Here is a 19,166-nt window from a genome sequence, read left to right on the forward strand (position 1 = left end):
TGCCATACGCATTTTGTCTGTTCGCATCCTGTGACCCTTGCGCACAGATGATGGCGTTCGACGACAGACTGACGACGGACACCTAGACCTTTGCTTCGACATAGAGCCTCGGCGTATCAGACAAAGGTACTCTGCCATATTCGTATCTTTCTACCGTCATGTGGTGGCCGTGTGCGGAATAGAGCAGGGTTCACAGCCAAGAGCCTAGACAAAGTGTCCGCTTCCGGCAAGGGCTTACCATGGTCAAAGCAAATACCTCAACAATGGTACGTCCCATTAATGTTCATTCCGGTGTCTTGCTTGTACCGGCTTCGCCAAGTGTATTTGTGACTGAACTCGACTGCGTTCATACATGGACGTTTGCGCCCATCGACCCACCCGTCTGCAGACAGGAAAATCGGGCCGCTAATCTGTTCAAAGATGGACGCGATACTGCATTGTCTCTCAATCAAAGAAGAGATGCTTGGGGAAATAATAGCGACCTGCTGCTTGCAGGAACTTGTTCCTGGCCTTTCCTCGGATCCGAGATTCTCTTTTTGCAACCTTTTCCTATATAGAGAGGCCACAAGCTCTTTGCAAGTCTGGCACCACCTTTAGGTTTCCCGCACTCTTTTCCTCCCCTGCTCGAAGCTACCACTTCTGATCTTTGCTCCGCATAGCTTTCACGATGATTGATTTTTTTGATGAAGACGGGTTCGAACCAGTCGAACACGACTATACCCATCCAGAACGCCACTGTGACAACATTGCCGACCACATCCTCACAGAATGGCGAGAAGCTGGGTACCAAGTTTTCCCCCCGGAGGAGGGCCCGATTGAGCTATGTTGGGCCTGTGGTTGGACGACGTACGACCAATACACCTCTGGCTATTCTCCACGGATCAAAATCGTGCATGCTCGCAATAACTCGGGTTTGTGGTCAATTGGATCCAAGTGGCTGATCAAGGATGAGCCAAACGACGAGTATCGCGGGAATGAGCATATAACTTGGAAATTTCTCAAAGAACAACCGGGTCTAGACATCCCTTTGGTGAAGGAGATGATCCCACTGAGCGACCCTCAGGAGACACTACAATTCACGCTCATCTCTCGGGCCCAGGGCAAGATGCTGTCCGCCATCTGGCCTAAGCTGTCTCCCGAACAAAAAGCCGGCTACCGAGATCAGATGGTGCATATACTCAAACAACTGCGACAGTTCACAGCGCCTTTCCCCCAAAAGGTCAATGGGGACAAACTTGATGATACTATCATGGGAATCTGCCACAGGCGCAGTTCGCCGACTTGTTTCAAGGTCGGACATACAGTGGACGAGTGGTTGGAGGACCTTTCAGAAACACTCCGCGCTGGGCTGGCTGACAGACTCAAAACCTCAGACGAAAAGGTCGTTGAAGAGAGACTTCAAAAGATAAAAGACAACTTTCCAAGCGGAGAGCCATATGTACTGACCCATGGGGATTTAGCCCTCAGAAATATCATGGTCAAGGATGACAAAATTGTCGCCATCCTCGACTGGGAGTCAGCTGGGTACTACCCTTGGTGGGCGGAGAAGTATGCGTGCAAAGCCTACGCTAGGATAGAAGACCAGCAGGATCTTTTTGAAGGCGTCTGGGAGAGGGTTGATCCGGAGTTAGGCGAAACCCCTGCCTGGAGAGCCGTGGTGCAGAAAGTGGCTGCGGTCAGAGAAGCCATGGTCCCTTTCGTCGTTAAACATGAACCACATGTGCAGCCACTATATCGTGCACCCTTCTGCAAATGCCGGCCCCACGGTCAGACGATTCGACCTGCAGCTCGCGGAGACAAGCCGGAGCACAAGTTGTGGGATTGGAGGAGTGGCCTGAAAAGGCCTTCCACCTGGGCAAGCAATTCCGAATTTATAATTATGGGTTGATGGTCGAAGACGGCGGGATGTAATCTGTGGTTTGGTGGGAAGAGGAAGATGATCTCGCGGCCTCTTCTCTCAGCCGCAAGGGCAAGGGGAGGGACTGTAGGAGTTTGAAAGCTTTGCAAACGTTTTGATTTGACTCGATACATTTTCGCAGAACACTGATCCTCTTTACCTGCTCTGGTTTCCCTGAGACCCTCATGCCCGGCAATCGTTATCTCCCTTCGCGCGTCTTGCATGTTTGAACATGTAAACCTGTTAGAAAGTCAATGCCGCATTCCACATCTCTCAATCCTTGGGTTGTAAAGTTCGTCATTGAAGAGAATATCCAGCTTGTCCCAGCCTTCAAAACATACGCCAGGCGAGAGAGCCTGCGGACCCAGGATTAGCAATGATGCAATCAAAATGGCTTCCCGAGATGATACATACCGGTTTTAGCGGTTACCTTATTGTCACTGGGCAAAGCTCGCCGTGCCGCCTCCAAGAACTCAGTCGCACCGGTAAAATTGTCCACCTGCATTGGCTGCGGGCCGTTTAGTGGCAGCTGCACTCGTGAGACGCATGCTAGGGTTTCTGTCTGTCCTTCGTTATCTGGATGAGGGCGCTTGATGACCATGGCTTTTTGTTCATCACCGCAGACGAAAATTGCCGCTCTGTTGAAATCTTTGAGGGATTCATATGCGATGTCGAACGTGGCTGACACGCGTCTGTTTGAGGGAAGAGTCTTGCTGCCAAAGGCAAAAAGAGCCCACTCTATTGCGTCGAGTTGGAGTGTCATCGTCGGCAAAGTCAAGGCATTGCACATTTCGCATGATGTTGCGGTATTCGTGTTGGCGTGAGCACAAAAAAGGCAGCGGTTTCGAATGAGTTGAGCCATTTTCATGTAAAGCTTTGAAATCGAGGTCCGGGGGGAAGGGTTCTGTTTCCAAGCAACGGCAAAGTCTTGAAGATGTTGAAGGAAAACTTATTAAGTGAAGAAATTGAGGGATACTTCAGGAGTTTCATCACTCGCTTCTTATATCTTTCTGGCTCTTTTCAAAGCCTGTCCTCAACATGGTGTCTTGTTGATCACCTTTAACCCTGCTTCCACGGTCCAAACAAGACCAGCAAACAATCGCTTTGTGAAAGTCATCAGGCAGTTGGAAGCAAATCTGGGAGGCTTCCTGCAGAGAAAATGGGGGCAGATAGACCCCGACGCTGACGCATCAGCATAATGAGTGCGGTCTGGGTGTCAGTAGCACGCCGGTATCCTTGACTGAGGATATTGGGCGACTTTGTTTCTCCTGCAAGGGCCCTCCCGCACAACCCTTCCGCGGAGAGTTTGCCCAGTTGCGCTCACTGACTCTTTGTACTGCAGCATACACGTGGGTTCTAGGCCATTCTCTGATGAATCCTGGTATAGACGGCCGCTGCACATTAGTTTTTGTTCGTTTTGCTTGCCTGTGGGAAAAACTCGGGCCAGAGTGTGATTGACAATGGAATGCATGCGGCTTGCCGGCAAATAAAGAAGTGGAAAGCAACAATAGCCACCGCATCAGCTGCGATACCTTGAAGACCAACCTGAAGGCTGTGGATGCAAGATTGCCTTGATACTGGTCCTGAATCGGGGTAGCGTAACGGCGAGGAATGGTGTAGCTGTGGTATGTGTGTATTTCAGCACGTGTCAGTGCTCCGGCCGTCCTAATCCGCTAATCTTTCTCCTTTCCACGAGGCAAACCAACCCTCGTCTCCGGCTTGTGAAACCTCTCTCCAGAGAGAGGTGGCACCTTCCACCAGGACCATCGCCCAAGTGCAATTCGCTCATCATAGACGAATGCGCCTATTGCTGGTCCTGCAGCCACGGTAGACTGAAAATTTCGCCAGCGGCGGCGGTCGTGAATACTCCTTCTTCAAAAGGCTCCATGATCAGGTCGTGCCAATAGTATCAGAGGGAGGGTGTGCAGTAGCGGTTTTCGGAGCTGGCATTGGCCTCGGGCTTGATTTGGCGGCAGACCTTGTTGTTGGGTTGCTCGATCTATCCTCGCAGAGATCAGGGGTACCCATTCTCAGCAGGGAAGAAGGGCTTGAGCGTATCATTTGGTATGCAGAGAGCTGTGCAGTGCGCAGGCATGCTGTGTGAACCGGTCTAAGAGGGCCATCTCTAGGCCAGCCCCTGACGAACAGTCAATTGTGTCTCTCCTCTCCACCAGGCATAGACTGGCTTACTTGGAAGTAACCTTGAAAACAATTCCAGTGAGCCCCTTATTGGTGGGAGGGTGCGAGGTACTTCGGAGCATGTCAGGAGAAGTGAAATGTCCAAGTCACTGTGAGTTTTTGGGCGGTGCGTGTAAAACGCGCTAAGGGCGACGCGACAAATCGAGGCCGAAGCAGCGGCCAATTCCCCCGCTCCACACACTATTACTTGCTACTTGCTGCCCCGAGACGTGATTCAATTTCAACTGCGCCCATTGTCCTGGCGCACAGAACTGACGACAGACAACCCGCGCAAGCAGCCTTGACGGCTTTGACCACAAGTTGCGACTGACAACTCACAGCCAGAGGCTATTCACTCGAAAATTCCCATCTAGGTCAACGCCGAGATACCGCCCTTCAACAATTCTCTCCGTGTGCTACACAATAGCCTCACCGATCTTGAATTTGAGAATTCAACCCGACACCGTTCCCATAGCTCTACTTCCTGTCTTGACCCCCCGGGGTCGCGCTTGACTGGGTTTAGATCTCTCTGGCGAGTTGGTCCATCGTACTGTCCAGTCGGAAGGAGAAAGACGTGAGAGGAAAGCTTCATGGTGAAAGGTCCCCTTTTATCACTAAGAAGGAAGAACAATCCCGGCAATAGGTTGGATAGCGCTGCGTGCGCCCCCGAAATGTCCTGACATAAGGTGCACATACTTCTTCTCGACCAAGTCACCGGGCTCGTTGATAATGATGGCATCGGGAGGCATCCATTCAGGTGTCTATGCGCAACCCCCTCCGCCTTTCCCTCAGCACGGCCATTCCACTTCCATGAACCCAACTTTTCCGCAACAACCTCCCCCCATGGCCGCTTTTGAGAGCCAGTCGATCGCTTCTACGCCAGCGCCCACCCCTCCCCCTCCCAGACCGGCGTCTCAGCACCAACCACAGCAAGCCTTATCGGCACAGCAACAGATGGTGTATAACATGAATGGAACAGCCTCCATGTCGAATGGAGGTATGATGGCGCCGCCCAACAGCTTTGGTGGCTACGCCGAGACAAATGCGTTCGCTCAACCTGACTATTATGCGAACGGGCTCAAGCCGCAAATATACACGGCCGTCTATTCCAACGTGTCTGTTTTCGAGATGGAAGTTAACGGTATAGCTGTCATGCGCCGCCGAGCCGACTCTTGGCTGAACGCCACCCAGATCCTCAAAGTGGCGGGAGTGGACAAGGGCAAGAGAACAAAGGTGCTCGAAAAGGAAATCACCGGCGAGCATGAAAAGGTCCAAGGGGGTTACGGGAAGTATCAGGGCACTTGGGTCAACTACCAGCGCGGTCGAGAGTTTTGCAGACAATACGGTGTCGAGCAGCTGCTCCTACCGCTGTTGGAGTACGACATCAATTCGGATGGGATGTCGGGTGTCTCTCAAGGCATCGAGACCCCCACAAAGGAGCAGGCCATGGCAGCCCAGAGAAAGAGAATGTATGGTGGTGACGGCCGACTGGCTGGGCAGCCGACCGGAGGTACTTTTTTCAAAAGTATGTCCAGCACCGCGGCGAATGCTATTCATGCCTTGAATCGAACGAGGCTCGACTCGCCAAATATGGAAGGGCGACGCTCCATCGGACCCAGAAAGCAGTCTCAATCGTTTGGTTACAGCCAGGAGGTTGTGTACGCCAGCCAGCAGAGTATGCCCAGCATGACCAGTCAAGACAGCTTCGGCACAAATGGTGGGATCATAAGCCAGGGTGCGAGCTTCGTCGATTTCCCCACGACTGATGCGCAAGAACCGCCGCGCAAACGCGTTCGACCTTCGCCGCAGTCGTCGTTCCTTTATGATGGTGCAATAGACCTCGGCATGCAAGACGGCGCCCCTACCGAGCCGAATGTCTCATTCCTTTCTCAATCTGGCCAGGCTTTTATGTCTGCGGATCCGCTGCCCTATGGGATGGAACCACTCCCTCATCCGTCGGGCCCCTTGGAGGAGCAAAAGAAGGAACTTCTACTCGACCTCTTCATCGACCCGTCACGGACCGATTTTGACGACCATCCCGCTTTTCTGCGCTTGAGCGGCGATGAGTATGAAGTGCCCATCGATGGCTCGTCTAACACGGCGTTGCACTGGGCGGCCACGTTGGGTCGCATCGCTCTCGTTCGAAAGTTGCTCGAGAAGGGATTTAACATGAGGCGAGCAAACAGTGGTGGTGAGACAGCATTGATCGCCGCATGTCAAGCAAGAAACAATCTCGACCAAAATTCCTTTCCTGCTCTGTTGGAGCTTCTCGGTCCCAGCATCGAGGTCAGAGATGGACGTGGGCGAACCATGCTCCACCACATCGCCGTCGCCTCTGCGATCAAGGGGAGAGCGGCGGTCGGAAAGTACTACCTCGAGTCTCTGCTTGAGTACGTGATTCGACAAGGGACTTCATCAAGATCAAGCACCCAGTTTGATACCATGGGCGGACTGAACAGCAGCCTGAACCAGACAAATAATCCTATGACCCTGGCTAGATTTATGTCGGAGATTGTCAATGCTCAAGACAAAACAGGAGATACCGCTTTGAATTTGGCCGCAAGAACAAGCACGACTACCATCATTGATCAGTTGGTCGAGGTCGGCGCAGATCCGCACATCAGCAACCGCGGCGGCTTGTCTCCAGCAGATTTCGGGGTGGGCGGCGGACCGGTCAACAATCGCATGTTCGATCAAACATTTGCAGCGTTCGATCAACCGTCAGTGGCGAACGGATCAACCCAGAAGTCTTTTGAAGAGGCTCAAGAAGGATTCATGGCCTGTAAGTGATGCCGTCCCACGGATATTCTGTCGATGCTAATGACTGCAGCAATACGCGAAGTCCTGTCTCAGTCCGAGGCCGACTTTGCCGCCGAGATGAAAGAAAGAAAGGAAATCCTGGACAAGACCAACGCAGCATTGAAGGAGTCCGGTACTTCGCTAGCAGAGGAACGGCGGCGACTGGAAGAGAATCGAGCCAAAGTCCGAGAAAAGGACGAACTCGAGCAGAAAATCAGCAACTTACGTCGAGCGGCGGCCAAACTTCGCGCCGAGTTGAGCGAATCGAACCCGCTCAACACGATACAAGACAACGTCACGGTGGGAGAAGCAGACCGAGGTCTCGACCTCGAGGGACAACTGCCCTTGGTGGCACAGTTCTTCCCTGATGGCGAGATAGATGCTGGGCTCATGACATTGAACCAGGAGCAACTCCACCTCTTGGGAAGCTTGGAAAGAGCAGAGGTGGTGTCTGGACGTGTCCAGGTGTATCAGCGACACAACCAACAACTGGAGCAGATGGCCAAGGTACTCAAAGCCCACAGTGTGGAGCTGGAAGCGCGGTACAAGAAGATTGTGAGCCTGTGTACTGGCGCGGATGAAGATAAGGTTGATAGCTTGCTGGATGGTCTCGTGCAGGCAGTGATCAGTGAACAGAAGGAGATGAGCAACAATTCGCAGCTAGGACGAGTTCGGGACTTTTTGAGGATGGTTCAAGGGTCCGGGAACTAGGTCATGTGCCCGGCACCAACGTGATTGACGAGAGATCATTGGGGCACAAGGCGACGAGAAGTGTCATTATCGAGTCAAGCATGGGGGTGCGTGTGTTTTCCACTTGGCACGCGGCCATCAAAGTGCTCATCTTATTAACATTGCACTTGATCTGTGTGGCCAATTATGTGAATGCTTTTGCACATAATCTGTCGTGGCCCGGGGGGAAAGGCAGCTGGGCAACAAATGTTGATTCGACGGAAGGATACGCTGCAATGTCTACTAGCCAGCCAATGTTAGGATATCACGAGTATTACTGCGTCCCAGCAAGGGGCGCAAACCGAGGAGGGCACATGAAACCAAACAGGCAGCCTCGTTGACAATAATAACAACAATAACAAAGTTCCTTTACTGTATATGTACGAGGCACAATGCCAGCCTCTCGTCCGCGCGGTTAATCAAGAATAAATTTGGGTTGCAATGAACCTGTCCGTTCCCGGTTTCTGTTTGCCATTGTGGCAATGGTTGGACGAGAGCCACCGAAAGGTCGGGCCTCGAAACAGGTTGGGACGGGCACGGACGGGGGACGTTGGACGAGAGGGAAAAATTCCAGACGTGGGCAGCGAATGGATAAAAGGGGGTCGGTTTAGGGACGAGCGAGAGTGACCAATGGATAAGAGCTCAGCCGATGGGCGTCGTTGTTTCAAAGATGGCCGATTCTCAGACGATAGGCGGGGACGCCTCCTTTCCCCTCCGCCCCGCCCAGGCCCCGCCCGGCACGCCTCCTGCCCAATGATCCCCTGCCCCTGTCTCCGGTTGGCTGCAAGCCATTGTGTCGAATTTGCTGGGATCACCCGCCCCCTTCTCCTGGGCCACCGACACCACCGACATCAGTGGCATTTGGAGACGACGAGTGCTACGACCGAGGAGTATGTCCATAGTACCTCGTAGTGGATGGGCTTGCTCCGCCTGGAGCTCTCTTGAGTCTTGGCTAGGAGTACCTAGAAGTACCGAACCCCTCCTCCCCTGGCCTCGCCAAGTATAGCAGTCTGTGCAGCGATTCGCTCTCCCTTGACACCATGCGACCTCTGTTGCAACATCCCACTTTCGCGTTTCGTGCTGCGCCGTCGATCTGCTTGCGTTGTTTCATACCAGCCTCCACTTCTTCTTTCCTCGACCTGTTCTAACTCGTGTGCTATCCCCTCGATGGGCGAACCGCGAACCGACGTCCACACGGACCAGGTCCCCATCTCAACCCACCGACCATGTGTCAACCCTCCTTGGCCGAGGAGTTTCCGCTACAGTAAATGTTTTATATTGATCCTGGGCCCTTACTCCTCCTCCCTGGCCGTTGTTACACTCCTCAGACCACTCGTTTTGCACAGGCCCAGCAACAACTCTCCTTTTTGCTCCTGCCTCTGTCTCTTTTTTCTTTTCCCTTACATGCTCGTGGGCAGGTTCCTCTCCCATTTTCTGTGAGCACTCCTCATTCTTTTTTTCTTTCTTCCTGGCAGTCGCTGGCCGTGCCTACATTCATTTTTCAGCAAGCTGTGCTTGGTCTCCATCACCGGTCTCGACGACCACTTGTTTTTGAAGAGATACTCAAACGATCACTACCACCCCCAAACAACAAACAGCAATATCGCAACACCCAATCATGCATTTGACAACCGTCGTTGCCTCGGCATTGTTGCTCTTGGCCGAAGCCGACATGATCTCGGCCAAAGCCATTGTGCATCTGCCCAACGCCATCCGAAGGAGAAGTGCCTGGGACGAAGGGATGATGGGGAGAGAGGGCGATCGAATTCTCCGCCGGGAACCGCAATCCTCAACCGGGCCCCTTTCGGTGGCGGCCCCAACGGGAGCGTTGAACGAAACTATTGCGGCGGCTTGCGTCAGCAGTCTCCAGTCACTCACCTCGGTCGAAAACGCCGCGGGCCTCGCCGCGTGCTACAACATCATGCAATACGACAGCAAGCAAGGCGCCTTCGAGGCCGATCTCCGGCTGTACCAGATGTTCCAACCGACGGGCAACTTCCAGAATGTGCCCATCAACGACATCATGATCAGTTTGACCTACCCCACCAGCACCACGTTCCAGTCGTTGACCAAGCGGCGGAAGCGAGATGTGGAGGCGCGACAGAGCAGCAACAGCAGCATGGTCGAAGTGCAACAGTACACCCTCTTCGGCACGATTGAGAAGAACCTCGATGTCGCCAAACTGAACGACACCCAAGTCATGTCGCTGATGCTGCCGGACATCAAACTGAACGCGGCCACCAACTCCCAGACGCCCATTATGGCCAACGTCAGTGCCGCCGACGGCGCCTGGTTCGTGGTTGGGGCCTTCAAGGACGAATTCAAAAACGGCCTTGTCAGCCCGTCCGTCGCCGCCGCCGCCATCACCGCGGCGGTGCCTTTCGTCCTGCCCGGTACGAAGCTGGGCATTTTCCCCACGGGGCTGATCGTGACCTGCTCCTGGACATTCCTGTTCCTGCTGGCGTATGGGCTGGGCACCATCGGTCGCATTCAATATAGAAGTGTGTATAGAAAGAGAAAGGCGGCTCGCGCCGGTCGAACGGGCAAGAGGATATAGACAAAAGAAAAGAAAGCCTTTGTTGAGAAAGATTGTCGGATCCGATTGTCTTTTTTTTATAGCTTTTTCGGCCACCGACCGAGAGGGAGGAGAAGGAGTGATACTTCCCTCCTTCATGCGTGAGATACCCTCAATTTTTGAACTGTGGACGATATGATTCACAAATGGAATTTTGTACCACCAACAACCGCAAGCAGTCAGTGCAGAATCAAGGTCGGGAAGGGGGAAATGGACGAAGAGAGACGAATGAAGTTTTGTATACGAAATGAAATGAAATGAAATGAAACGAAGCGAAAGTGAAGTGACTTGAGCACGTGACCACGTCAACAGAAACTTCTTCCACTAATAACTCTATTACTATTATTATTTTACTGTTGAATTTTCCCCCGCTGCTTTGTCCTTCCTTGTAGGCGACGAGAACGACAACGACGACGAGGACGAGGTCGTCATCCCACATCCCACGCTTACTTATTCGCCACAATGCTCCGTTCTTTTTTTGTGTTGATTCTATCTTTCACGGTCACCAGACTATGAATGTAACAGAGCCTCTTTCGGGGAGCGCTCGTTTCTGTTCCCGGCAGGTTTGTGCGGTGCAGTCGCATCTTTTTTCCTGTGAACCCTCCCAAAAGCAAAATTTACATTGCCATCAGACCTGATTTCGAACTGGGTGATATTCTGGTGGGGGTCTTCACCCACGAAATTGAGGCTCTTCTCCCCTGGCCGCGCGCTACCACCGCGAAGCCCTGGTGAATTAGTGGTAGGCATGGAGCACCTCTACCCCTACCCCAAGATGGGAACGTCCTTCCTCGAAATCCTGCAGGACTCGTTGACTCGCAAGCTGCTGGGGTTTGAGGCCGTCCACGCCGAACCGATACCATTCATCAGTGGAGTCACATCGCGGCTGAAGTTCTTGCTGAACGATGCCATGCAACAGCTGTCGTTCCTCAAGATTGGTTATACGGCGCTCGAGGCGTTCTTGCAGGCAAACTGTACGGGGCCACCCCTGGACTTCAACGCCGACGAGGTCATCTTTCCAGAGATATACCGAAACCAGGGTCTCGAGGCCCTGAGACAGGCACTGTTTGAGGACCTTTCCGTCGATGGCTCTCGCCCGTATCCATTGACGCCGCACCTGGAGCTCTTCTGGCTCGCCAAAGTCATTCTGTCCAATCCGACACTGGCGGAAGCTGGGTTCAATGGCCGGAGGGCACGCTTGCGGGTCAACTTCTGGCACCAGAAACTCCTGTTGGAGGAGTCCCCTTCCCTCCGTGATACCATCTATGCCGACGCCGACGTTCTCGAGCACCAACTTACTTCTCGCTTGGCATTTGGCGGAGCAGGTGCCGAAGAACACTTCGTCGGCTTCCTCATCGAGCGAGCCGTAATTCGGACACACTACGGCGATGATGCGCTGGCGAGGGCGGACCTGGCCAAGGCTGCCACGACGCGTCAGTTTCAATTTGTGCTGACGGGCGCGTTGGGCAAAAGGACGAAGTTCCAGGACCGAGATATCAGCCAACTGGTCGTCCTGGCGAAGAGCCGAGATCGAGAACCAGAACCTTACAGCAGTCGCAAAGGGAGTCGGGTCGAGGGCGCAAAATCTAGCGAGGCCATGGTGGAACCTGCCCGTGATGAAGCTGTTGCGACGCCGAAAGCCACGGCGACAAAGCCTGAGAGCCTTCTGCTTAACGACGACACCCTTCTCGAGCACATCCAGTTCCAATCTCCGACCCCAGAAGCACCCGTATCAGAAGACACAATGACACACGTTGCGTCCCCCAATTCGGACATCCCACCACAACTCGCATCTCTCGATCCGGCAAATCAGCCGCTCCTCTTCCCCATCGACAGTATCATCCTGCTTGCCACCGCGAGCAGTATCACCAACACCTCTCCGGACGACGGGCTGGTGAGGGAAGAGACCTTGCCTTACGCGACGCGAGTCCTGGACGGAGGTTCATCCAACTGGCAGGTATACACCCAAGCCCTGCTGGTCCGGAGTAGAATCGAGGGTTATCGAGCCCGTACCGCTGAGCGAGGCCTGCTGCAGCTGCAGGCCCTGGTTGATCAGGTAATTGTCGAAACGACACCGGAACCTACATCGTCAGCATCAGATGTGAAGGACCCAACGACATCCACCACAGAACCAGCAGGCCCGTCGACAACAGGTGCAACCACATTCCTGCCCAAGGCAACCCCCTCTGAGTCCGCCTCCGTCGCCGAACGTCTCAAATACGTATACCAGCTTTCGCCACCGCTGCGGTGGGAGCTCGAAGCCGAGCTTGCGCAGCGCTGGACTCAGATGGGCGGCCTCAAAACCGCGCTGGACATCTACACCCGTCTGCAGATGTACGCGGAAGTGGCGCTATGTCTCGCAGCAACGAACCAAGAAGCCAAGGCTGTCGAGTTGCTCAAGGACTTGCTGTTTGGAGAATCGCAGGCTGCAGATAGTACGGACAGACAGCTTCGCTCACCTCCACCTGCGGACACCCCCCGCCTTCTTTGTATACTAGGCGACATCACCGATCAGCCCTCCTACTATTCCCTGGCCTGGACCGTCTCCTCCAACCGATACGCCCGCGCACAGCGGTCGCTCGGCCGGTACCACACCAAGAAGCGCGACTTCCCGCGCGCCGCAGAAGCATACACCCTCGCGCTGAGGATTTCTCGCCTGGACCGAGCGAGCTGGTTCGCGCTGGGCTGTCTGCAGCTGGAGCAGGAGGAGTGGATGTCCGCTGTCGAGAGCTTTACTCGCTGCGTACAGTTGGACGACCGGGATGCGGAGAGCTGGTCGAATCTGGCCGTGGCGTTGCTGAGGCTCGACAAACCCGTGGAGGGGACCGTGGATGTGCGCCCAGAACCAGATCGCGAGGCCGCTATTACAGCCACGACCAGCGCTGCCGAGACGGTCGACGGTGACGAAACAACAACACCTCCCACGCAGAAAACCGACCCGTACCGGCACCTGCGGGACGCGCTGCGGGCGCTGCGGCGCGCGGCGACCTTGAAAAGAGACGACGCCCGCATCTGGGACAACTACCTCACGGTCGCGGCGAGCATCCCGCCGTCGGCGAATACGCCGTGGGGGGAAGTCATCCAGGCCATGCAGCGCGTGGTGGAGCTGCGACGCCAGCGAGAAGGCGAGAAGTGCATTGATCTGAAGATCTTGGCCGTCCTCACCGACTACGTCACGGGGACCTGGACGTATCCCTCGAGAGAAGAGGAGAAGGACGGGGATGGAGAAGACGACGACCTGCAGGACGAAGACTTTGCCGCCACCGCCACCGCGGCGCAGGACGGGCAGAGCGGGAAGGACGAGGGGATACCAACACCGACACCGACGACGACGACGACGACGACGACGACGACGACCGCAACGCAAGGCGGGAAACTGCCCTACATCCCCCGCGCGTTCCTGGCCCTCATCGACCGACAAATCAGCCCGCTGGCGACGTCATCGGCACCGCTGTGGACGCTTTTATCCCGGGTCGCGCAGTGGCGGCGCCGGCCTCACGCGGCGCTGCAGTGGAGCGAGAAGTCGTGGCGCGCGGTGCTGGAGCCGGGGTCGTCGGCGGCGGTGTCGTCCGGCGAGGACACGACTTTCGACCACGTGGCCCCCGAGCGCTGGCGCCAGGTCGTCGACAAGACCGTGTGGATGATGGCGCGGTACCGCGAGCTGGGACCGCTGCCGCGCGAGCGCACCGGCGGGCCCGTCGAGGCCAAGTGGCGCTTCAAGGCCCGGAGCGCGGCGCGGAGGGTCCTCGGCCGCGCGAAGGCCTGGGAGGAACGAGGGGACGAGGACTGGGCGAGGCTGAAGGCCGCGGCGCGCGAGGTGGATGCCGACGCCGCTGCCGGTGCTGCGTGAGGGCGGCGGTCATGAAAAACTGGGAGACAGATGGGTGGATGGATGGATGGGCTGTTTCGGTACATACATCGGTCAAGAGTCTTCTTGGGAAAACACGGATAATACATGATATCCATGTCCCGATCCATCTGTGGCCGAGAGGAGACGTGGGAATGAATAAGTGACAACGCATACATTTGAGAGACGAGGAGAGAAGGCGAAGAAGAAAAATGGAGAGAAAAGAAGAAGAAGAAAAAACCCACGGTTTGCAATACGGTCACGTCAAGTCAAGTCAAGTCAAGTCAAGTCAACCGGTCACCGCTGTGGACGACTCACTCACTCATTCACTCAGCAGAAAACCAGCAGGCCAGCAAATAAAATCCATCAATCTACCACCACCACCGTCACTACCACCAGCAAAGCAAAGAAACAAGCCAGCCAGCCAGCCAGCCAGAGCGACTCGACGACCCCCGCCCCAGCCCGGGCGAGCCTAGTGAGCCTCTCTCTGATATTCGGGGTCTTTTGGACCTGCCCTGTCCAATCACTGTGGTAGGGGAGGTGGGAGAGAGAGAGACAGAGGAAGAAGACACACAAGGAGGAACTAAAGCTCTGATGCATCAAAACCCGATGCGTTATGACATATTGATTCGTGATTCTAACTCAACCTTGCGCCGCCCTGGCCCTCGGACACCATCATGGTTTTGGCGAGTTCCCAGGTTTCGCCACTGGAGATAGCAACACCAGCGGCATACATTGAAGTACTGGAGTATTGGGGCAAAACGCCCATCTTCAGGAGCCCCTGGATCGGTTTCCCACTCCGTGCACATTATGCGTGCACTTTGAGCGTGCTTCCAACTCACCATCAACCGAGTATTTGGACCAGAATCCTGCAAGTATACCCTTGGATCCCCCCTGGATCCCAGAGTCCGTACGTCTGGTCGTGAAGGCACCCCATTTTGAATCAAGTGTACACACTCTGCGAAATATCACCATGATTAGTCAATGTTGCCATTGTTAGGCCTACTGGGGTCGTGATGATAGACCACTCACCTCGGTGTAAGAATTCACCTGCATATTTCGCTCAGCCATCTCCTCCTCGCACAGGAAATCCAAGGGCATCCAGACGAGATGTCCCCTGATCTTGTCCATTTCTTTCCTGACCAGCTCAGCTGGCATATGGGGGTCGTGCAAGTGGCCCTGTTTGATCGTCTTGCGGGGTGCAAAGTCATCGTAGTCCTTCCACGTCTTGATATGGTTATCGGGATCGGCGCGGAACAGGTACCGGTAGATGTCCGTGTTCGTCGTGGCTTGGGTCGTCCATTTTTCCCACAAAGCATCGGACAAGGGGTCGGCGACGAACTCCCACTCTTCGCCCGAGTACTCGTCGTTCATGCAGACGGTGGGCGGTTGAGCGTTTGGGTCATTCGAGGCGTCAACAGACTGCGCCTCGATCAGACCCAGGTGTTCACGCCAGATGTGGCGGCGGAGGGTGGCAGCGTGGAAGCCTGCTTGATAGGGCTTGCCGTCCATGGTCGATTCGAGGACTTTGGTATCGGTCATGACGATCGAAAGTTCCGAGTCGTGCGCACCCAACATGGAGCGATCGTTGATGTTACTCGACCCGCATATCACCGTCTTGTCGTCTACAATCAGCAGTTTGGCGTGGATATAGAGTTCTTCTTGCACGAAGTTCTCCTTTTCAGCCTCCGGCTCGCCTTCCCACACTTCTTCACTGACGAGCCCGCCACGAGCCATGGCGTCTTCGGCAATAGATTCGGCGGAAGTGACGGGGTCTTTAACGTCGAGTTTCTTGCGTGCGGCCTCGAATCGACGCTTCCGGTCGACGATGGCGTGTTGTTCATCTTCGCTGGTCTGGGCGCCCGTCCCACGAGAGTCTTTCTCGCCCTTTTCGCCTTCGTAACCGTGGATGCCACTGCCCATGATCTCCTCTGCTTCGGCGCGCTGGAGCTGTTGATAGGAAACTCCAGACTCTTTCTCCTGCTGGATGAGTGATGGGGTCCTATCAATGCGGTCGTAAGCGCGCAGGTTGAAAACAAAGATGTACTTGGTGGGGTCCACCCCAGCGGCTTTGAGCTGGCCATAGATCGAGTGTTCACCTCGATTGATGCTCTTGTACTGGTAATCCATGATGGCCCGCGTGCCATTGGCGGCATCGCTGCGAAGATCGCCCGCAAAGCCTGGGATGGCAGGGATGAGGATGATGACCCTGAACTTGCGATCTTCCTTGGCAGCACGGACACAGGCGTTGACTATGGCTCGGCCGATCTGGTTGTGGATTGGCGCCTGATGCTCGCCGGTGGCCGTGATGAAGAACTGGTTTTCAATGTAGACATAGTGCTGGGCACTCTCAATCACTTCTGCATAGGCAGTTTGGATACTGTGATCGAGGAGGATACCACTGCTCCAGTCGTCGCTGCTACGAACCACCTGCGCATGGACCGTGCCGGCGTTCTGAAGTCCTTTGCCCTCGAGAGGGCTGAGGGGATGTTCGATATACTTCCCCACGGGATGTTTTGGTCTCTGGATTGCGATGAGGTCTTCATCTGGATTAGAGCCATCTGCCCTCGACCGAGTCGTCATACACAGATAGTCGACACCCTCGTCGCGCTTGTATTTGTCTCGTTTGATAAAGTTCCATCTCAGCACGAAATGTTCGGCAATATCTAATACAGATTCGCCAATCACCGCCATTGCGACATCATGCCACGGCATCCGTCCGTACTCGGTCTTGTTCAGTTCGTTATTCGACCAATCCTCCACTGTTTGGAAGTCCATGATTCTAGACGGATCCTTAATCAGCCTGGTCCTTTTTTTTTGAATGTGTCGCGCTTTACCTGTTATTATTGAAGTCTTGTCCCGGGAAGATTTCATTGACCACTCCCGAAGGGTGGACATCCGCCAGGAGGTGCTGACGGACGTCCCACCTCCCATAGCAAAGATCTAGGCCTCCGATGAATGCGAGGTGATAGTCAATAACAATGAACTTCTCATGATGCGCCCAGTAGAATGTCATGTCACCAAGGTTCTCGAAGACGTTGTGGTCTGGGTGGCGCAGGACGTGGATGTTGCCGTGGCCAGGGCTGCCCGGAGGACAAAGTGCTCGTAAGGCATGCTTGGTATGCGCGGAATTACAGGTCAAGGCTTGCTGGACTTCTTTGTAGACGATCACGTAGACTTGCACCCCACGTTCGGCAGCACGCTTGATAATTTGATCTAGACGCCATTCCTGGTTGAAAAAGGGAGGGCGGCGCAAGAATAGTTCGGGCGAGAGCCACCAGTCGGCAATGTAGATGGTCTCTTTGGCATTTTCGAGGCCCACCGAAACGGCCCAGAAATAGTCACGGCCGTCGACATACCACTTGATGCGGTTGTTGTCGCGCTCGGGGAAGAAGGACTCGAAACGATGCGACTCGCAGATGCCTGTTCTCTTGCGGTCCGTCGCTTGTTCATGCGCCTCGTCGTGGCGATGGTTCCGGTTGACCAGGTTCTTGAGCTTGCCAATCTTGTGCTTCAAGTGGATCGCCTCGACTTTGGCATCGTGCAGCTTGGAATCTGAAAGGGGGAATAATCATCTACCTGTCCGAGGGATGGAGGGATTGATGAGGCTGACCTTTGAGCTTTTCGCGAAGAGCTTGCATCCTGGTCGATTTGCTTTGCTCCGGCTCTCGCTTACCTACCACCCGCAGCAGAAATGTAATCTTAGCGTGTCCAGGCGCGATCCACGGCGGTACGAGTGTGTTGGTGTAATGCGCAGTGCGCGTGTGTGCTCAAGAATGCAACGATTCTCTGGTCAACAGAGCCGAAGCGAAGCAGAGGAATAATATGGGAGTGAATGAAAGACAAACGAACAGAACTCGTAACGATAAGATGTGGGAATATACTTTGTGGACTCCGTTGACCTTGGTCAAACCCATGCAAAGTGGTGGGCGCATCCTGTCGCAGTGTCAAGTAATTGTCAAGTAAGAGGGTCAGATGTTCAGCTCGCAAGTGGCAGAACCAACACACTACGTCATTCGCGGGCTTGGCTTCTCCCGCCGTGTGTTGCTTCTCCTAATAATCCTCCCCTCAGCAACAACCAAAAGCCCCCCCTCCCCGGGCCCCTCCCCCCCAGGCATCCATCAACTAGCTCGCTAGGTATGCCGCCATCCGTGTCAGTGCTGGCCCCCGCCTATTAGGTTTCGATTCAGCTCTCGAGTGCTGCCCCAAGCATTCAGCCGACCGAAGAATGTCACCCACGCAATAGGGTAATGTTGCAAATAGAATCCATTCATCTACATCCACCCAAATGACCCGTCAAATTCCCAGACCACGTCTTCCTGATATCCAAGCCGAATCTCCTCGAAACTCGGCACAATGCCTCTGTCGTAGTATTGCACCAGTGTGTCCATATCTTCTTCGTCCATCGCATTGAATTCTTCGGTAGTCCATTTGTCACAGACCTCGCTCATCCACCCCATTCTCTTGCTGATGTCACGCGTAGTTTTGCCAGGGGCAATTTTTCGGAGCATTCTCCTCAGTTGCCCAACCTTCTTGATACTGTCTCCTGTGCCGGTGGGCAGCATCTCGCCAATCTGTCGCCGGATAGCCGCTGCCATCCTGGGTCCATTTCCGTTGGTAGAGACCATGATCTGGAGGGGACCATCCCGGTGGACGCTGCCAAAGTAGAAGTCGCATTCGGGCGGCACGTCGGCAATGTTGGCGGGCACTTTCAATTTCTTGCAGTACTTCCATATGCGCGTGGATGCCTCCGGATCATCGATGGCACTGAGGACCATGGCGACATTCTTTTCCGGCTCGAGATCGAGAGGGAGGAATACTCGGTCGACATGTTTGACCTGCCCTTGGTCTACGCGATACGCCACCTCTTCATTTAGGCCCGCACGCGGACAAACGACCGTCACTTTGGCGTCAGCATTGAGCAGATTGACGATTCGGCCGGCCGCGACCTAGACCGCAACGCGTCAGTCAGTGTTGTGTTGTTTTCACAAGAGGGCGTCTCAGTCAAAAACAAACCTCACCACCACCGATCACGAGCACTTCCTTGCCTTTGATCTGCCATGCGAGAATCAGGGAGCCTCCGCCCTGGATCTCTGGAAATTTAGAAGGCATGATGAGCGCATAGTGATATGGTCAAGCAATGC

General features: G+C 54.7%; 7 protein-coding genes across 7 annotated transcripts; 4 read left to right on the plus strand and 3 right to left on the minus strand.

The window, feature by feature from the left end:
• Nucleotides 1–667: 667 nt before the first annotated feature.
• AYL99_10723 (hypothetical protein) lies at nucleotides 668–1,888 on the plus strand (the record flags this gene model as incomplete). The annotated part of the gene is made up of 1 exon (XM_018842229.1): nucleotides 668–1,888. The coding sequence occupies one exon, from the start codon at nucleotides 668–670 to the stop codon at nucleotides 1,886–1,888; it is 1,221 nt and encodes a 406-aa protein (XP_018688390.1).
• A 339-nt stretch (nucleotides 1,889–2,227) lies between these two features.
• AYL99_10724 (hypothetical protein) lies at nucleotides 2,228–2,660 on the minus strand (the record flags this gene model as incomplete). The annotated part of the gene is made up of 2 exons (XM_018842230.1): nucleotides 2,228–2,253; nucleotides 2,312–2,660. 2 exons carry the CDS (start codon nucleotides 2,658–2,660, stop codon nucleotides 2,228–2,230), a joined length of 375 nt encoding a protein of 124 aa, XP_018688391.1.
• Nucleotides 2,661–4,918: 2,258 nt separating this feature from the next.
• AYL99_10725 (hypothetical protein) lies at nucleotides 4,919–7,585 on the plus strand (the record flags this gene model as incomplete). The annotated part of the gene is made up of 2 exons (XM_018842231.1): nucleotides 4,919–6,857; nucleotides 6,906–7,585. The coding sequence occupies 2 exons, from the start codon at nucleotides 4,919–4,921 to the stop codon at nucleotides 7,583–7,585; spliced, it is 2,619 nt and encodes an 872-aa protein (XP_018688392.1).
• Nucleotides 7,586–9,221: 1,636 nt separating this feature from the next.
• Nucleotides 9,222–10,160, plus strand: AYL99_10726 (hypothetical protein; the record flags this gene model as incomplete). Its single annotated transcript, XM_018842232.1, has 1 exon — nucleotides 9,222–10,160. One exon carries the CDS (start codon nucleotides 9,222–9,224, stop codon nucleotides 10,158–10,160), a length of 939 nt encoding a protein of 312 aa, XP_018688393.1.
• Nucleotides 10,161–10,950: 790 nt separating this feature from the next.
• On the plus strand, nucleotides 10,951–14,025 carry AYL99_10727 (hypothetical protein; the record flags this gene model as incomplete). Its single annotated transcript, XM_018842233.1, has 1 exon — nucleotides 10,951–14,025. The coding sequence occupies one exon, from the start codon at nucleotides 10,951–10,953 to the stop codon at nucleotides 14,023–14,025; it is 3,075 nt and encodes a 1,024-aa protein (XP_018688394.1).
• Nucleotides 14,026–15,024: 999 nt separating this feature from the next.
• AYL99_10728 (hypothetical protein) lies at nucleotides 15,025–17,663 on the minus strand (the record flags this gene model as incomplete). Its single annotated transcript, XM_018842234.1, has 3 exons — nucleotides 15,025–16,804; nucleotides 16,860–17,577; nucleotides 17,636–17,663. The coding sequence occupies 3 exons, from the start codon at nucleotides 17,661–17,663 to the stop codon at nucleotides 15,025–15,027; spliced, it is 2,526 nt and encodes an 841-aa protein (XP_018688395.1).
• Nucleotides 17,664–18,296: 633 nt separating this feature from the next.
• On the minus strand, nucleotides 18,297–19,134 carry AYL99_10729 (hypothetical protein; the record flags this gene model as incomplete). The annotated part of the gene is made up of 2 exons (XM_018842235.1): nucleotides 18,297–18,971; nucleotides 19,039–19,134. 2 exons carry the CDS (start codon nucleotides 19,132–19,134, stop codon nucleotides 18,297–18,299), a joined length of 771 nt encoding a protein of 256 aa, XP_018688396.1.
• Nucleotides 19,135–19,166: the final 32 nt, after the last annotated feature.

This window comes from Fonsecaea erecta (genome assembly GCF_001651985.1).
Source record: "Fonsecaea erecta strain CBS 125763 chromosome Unknown Scaff12, whole genome shotgun sequence".
NCBI lineage: Eukaryota > Fungi > Ascomycota > Eurotiomycetes > Chaetothyriales > Herpotrichiellaceae > Fonsecaea > Fonsecaea erecta.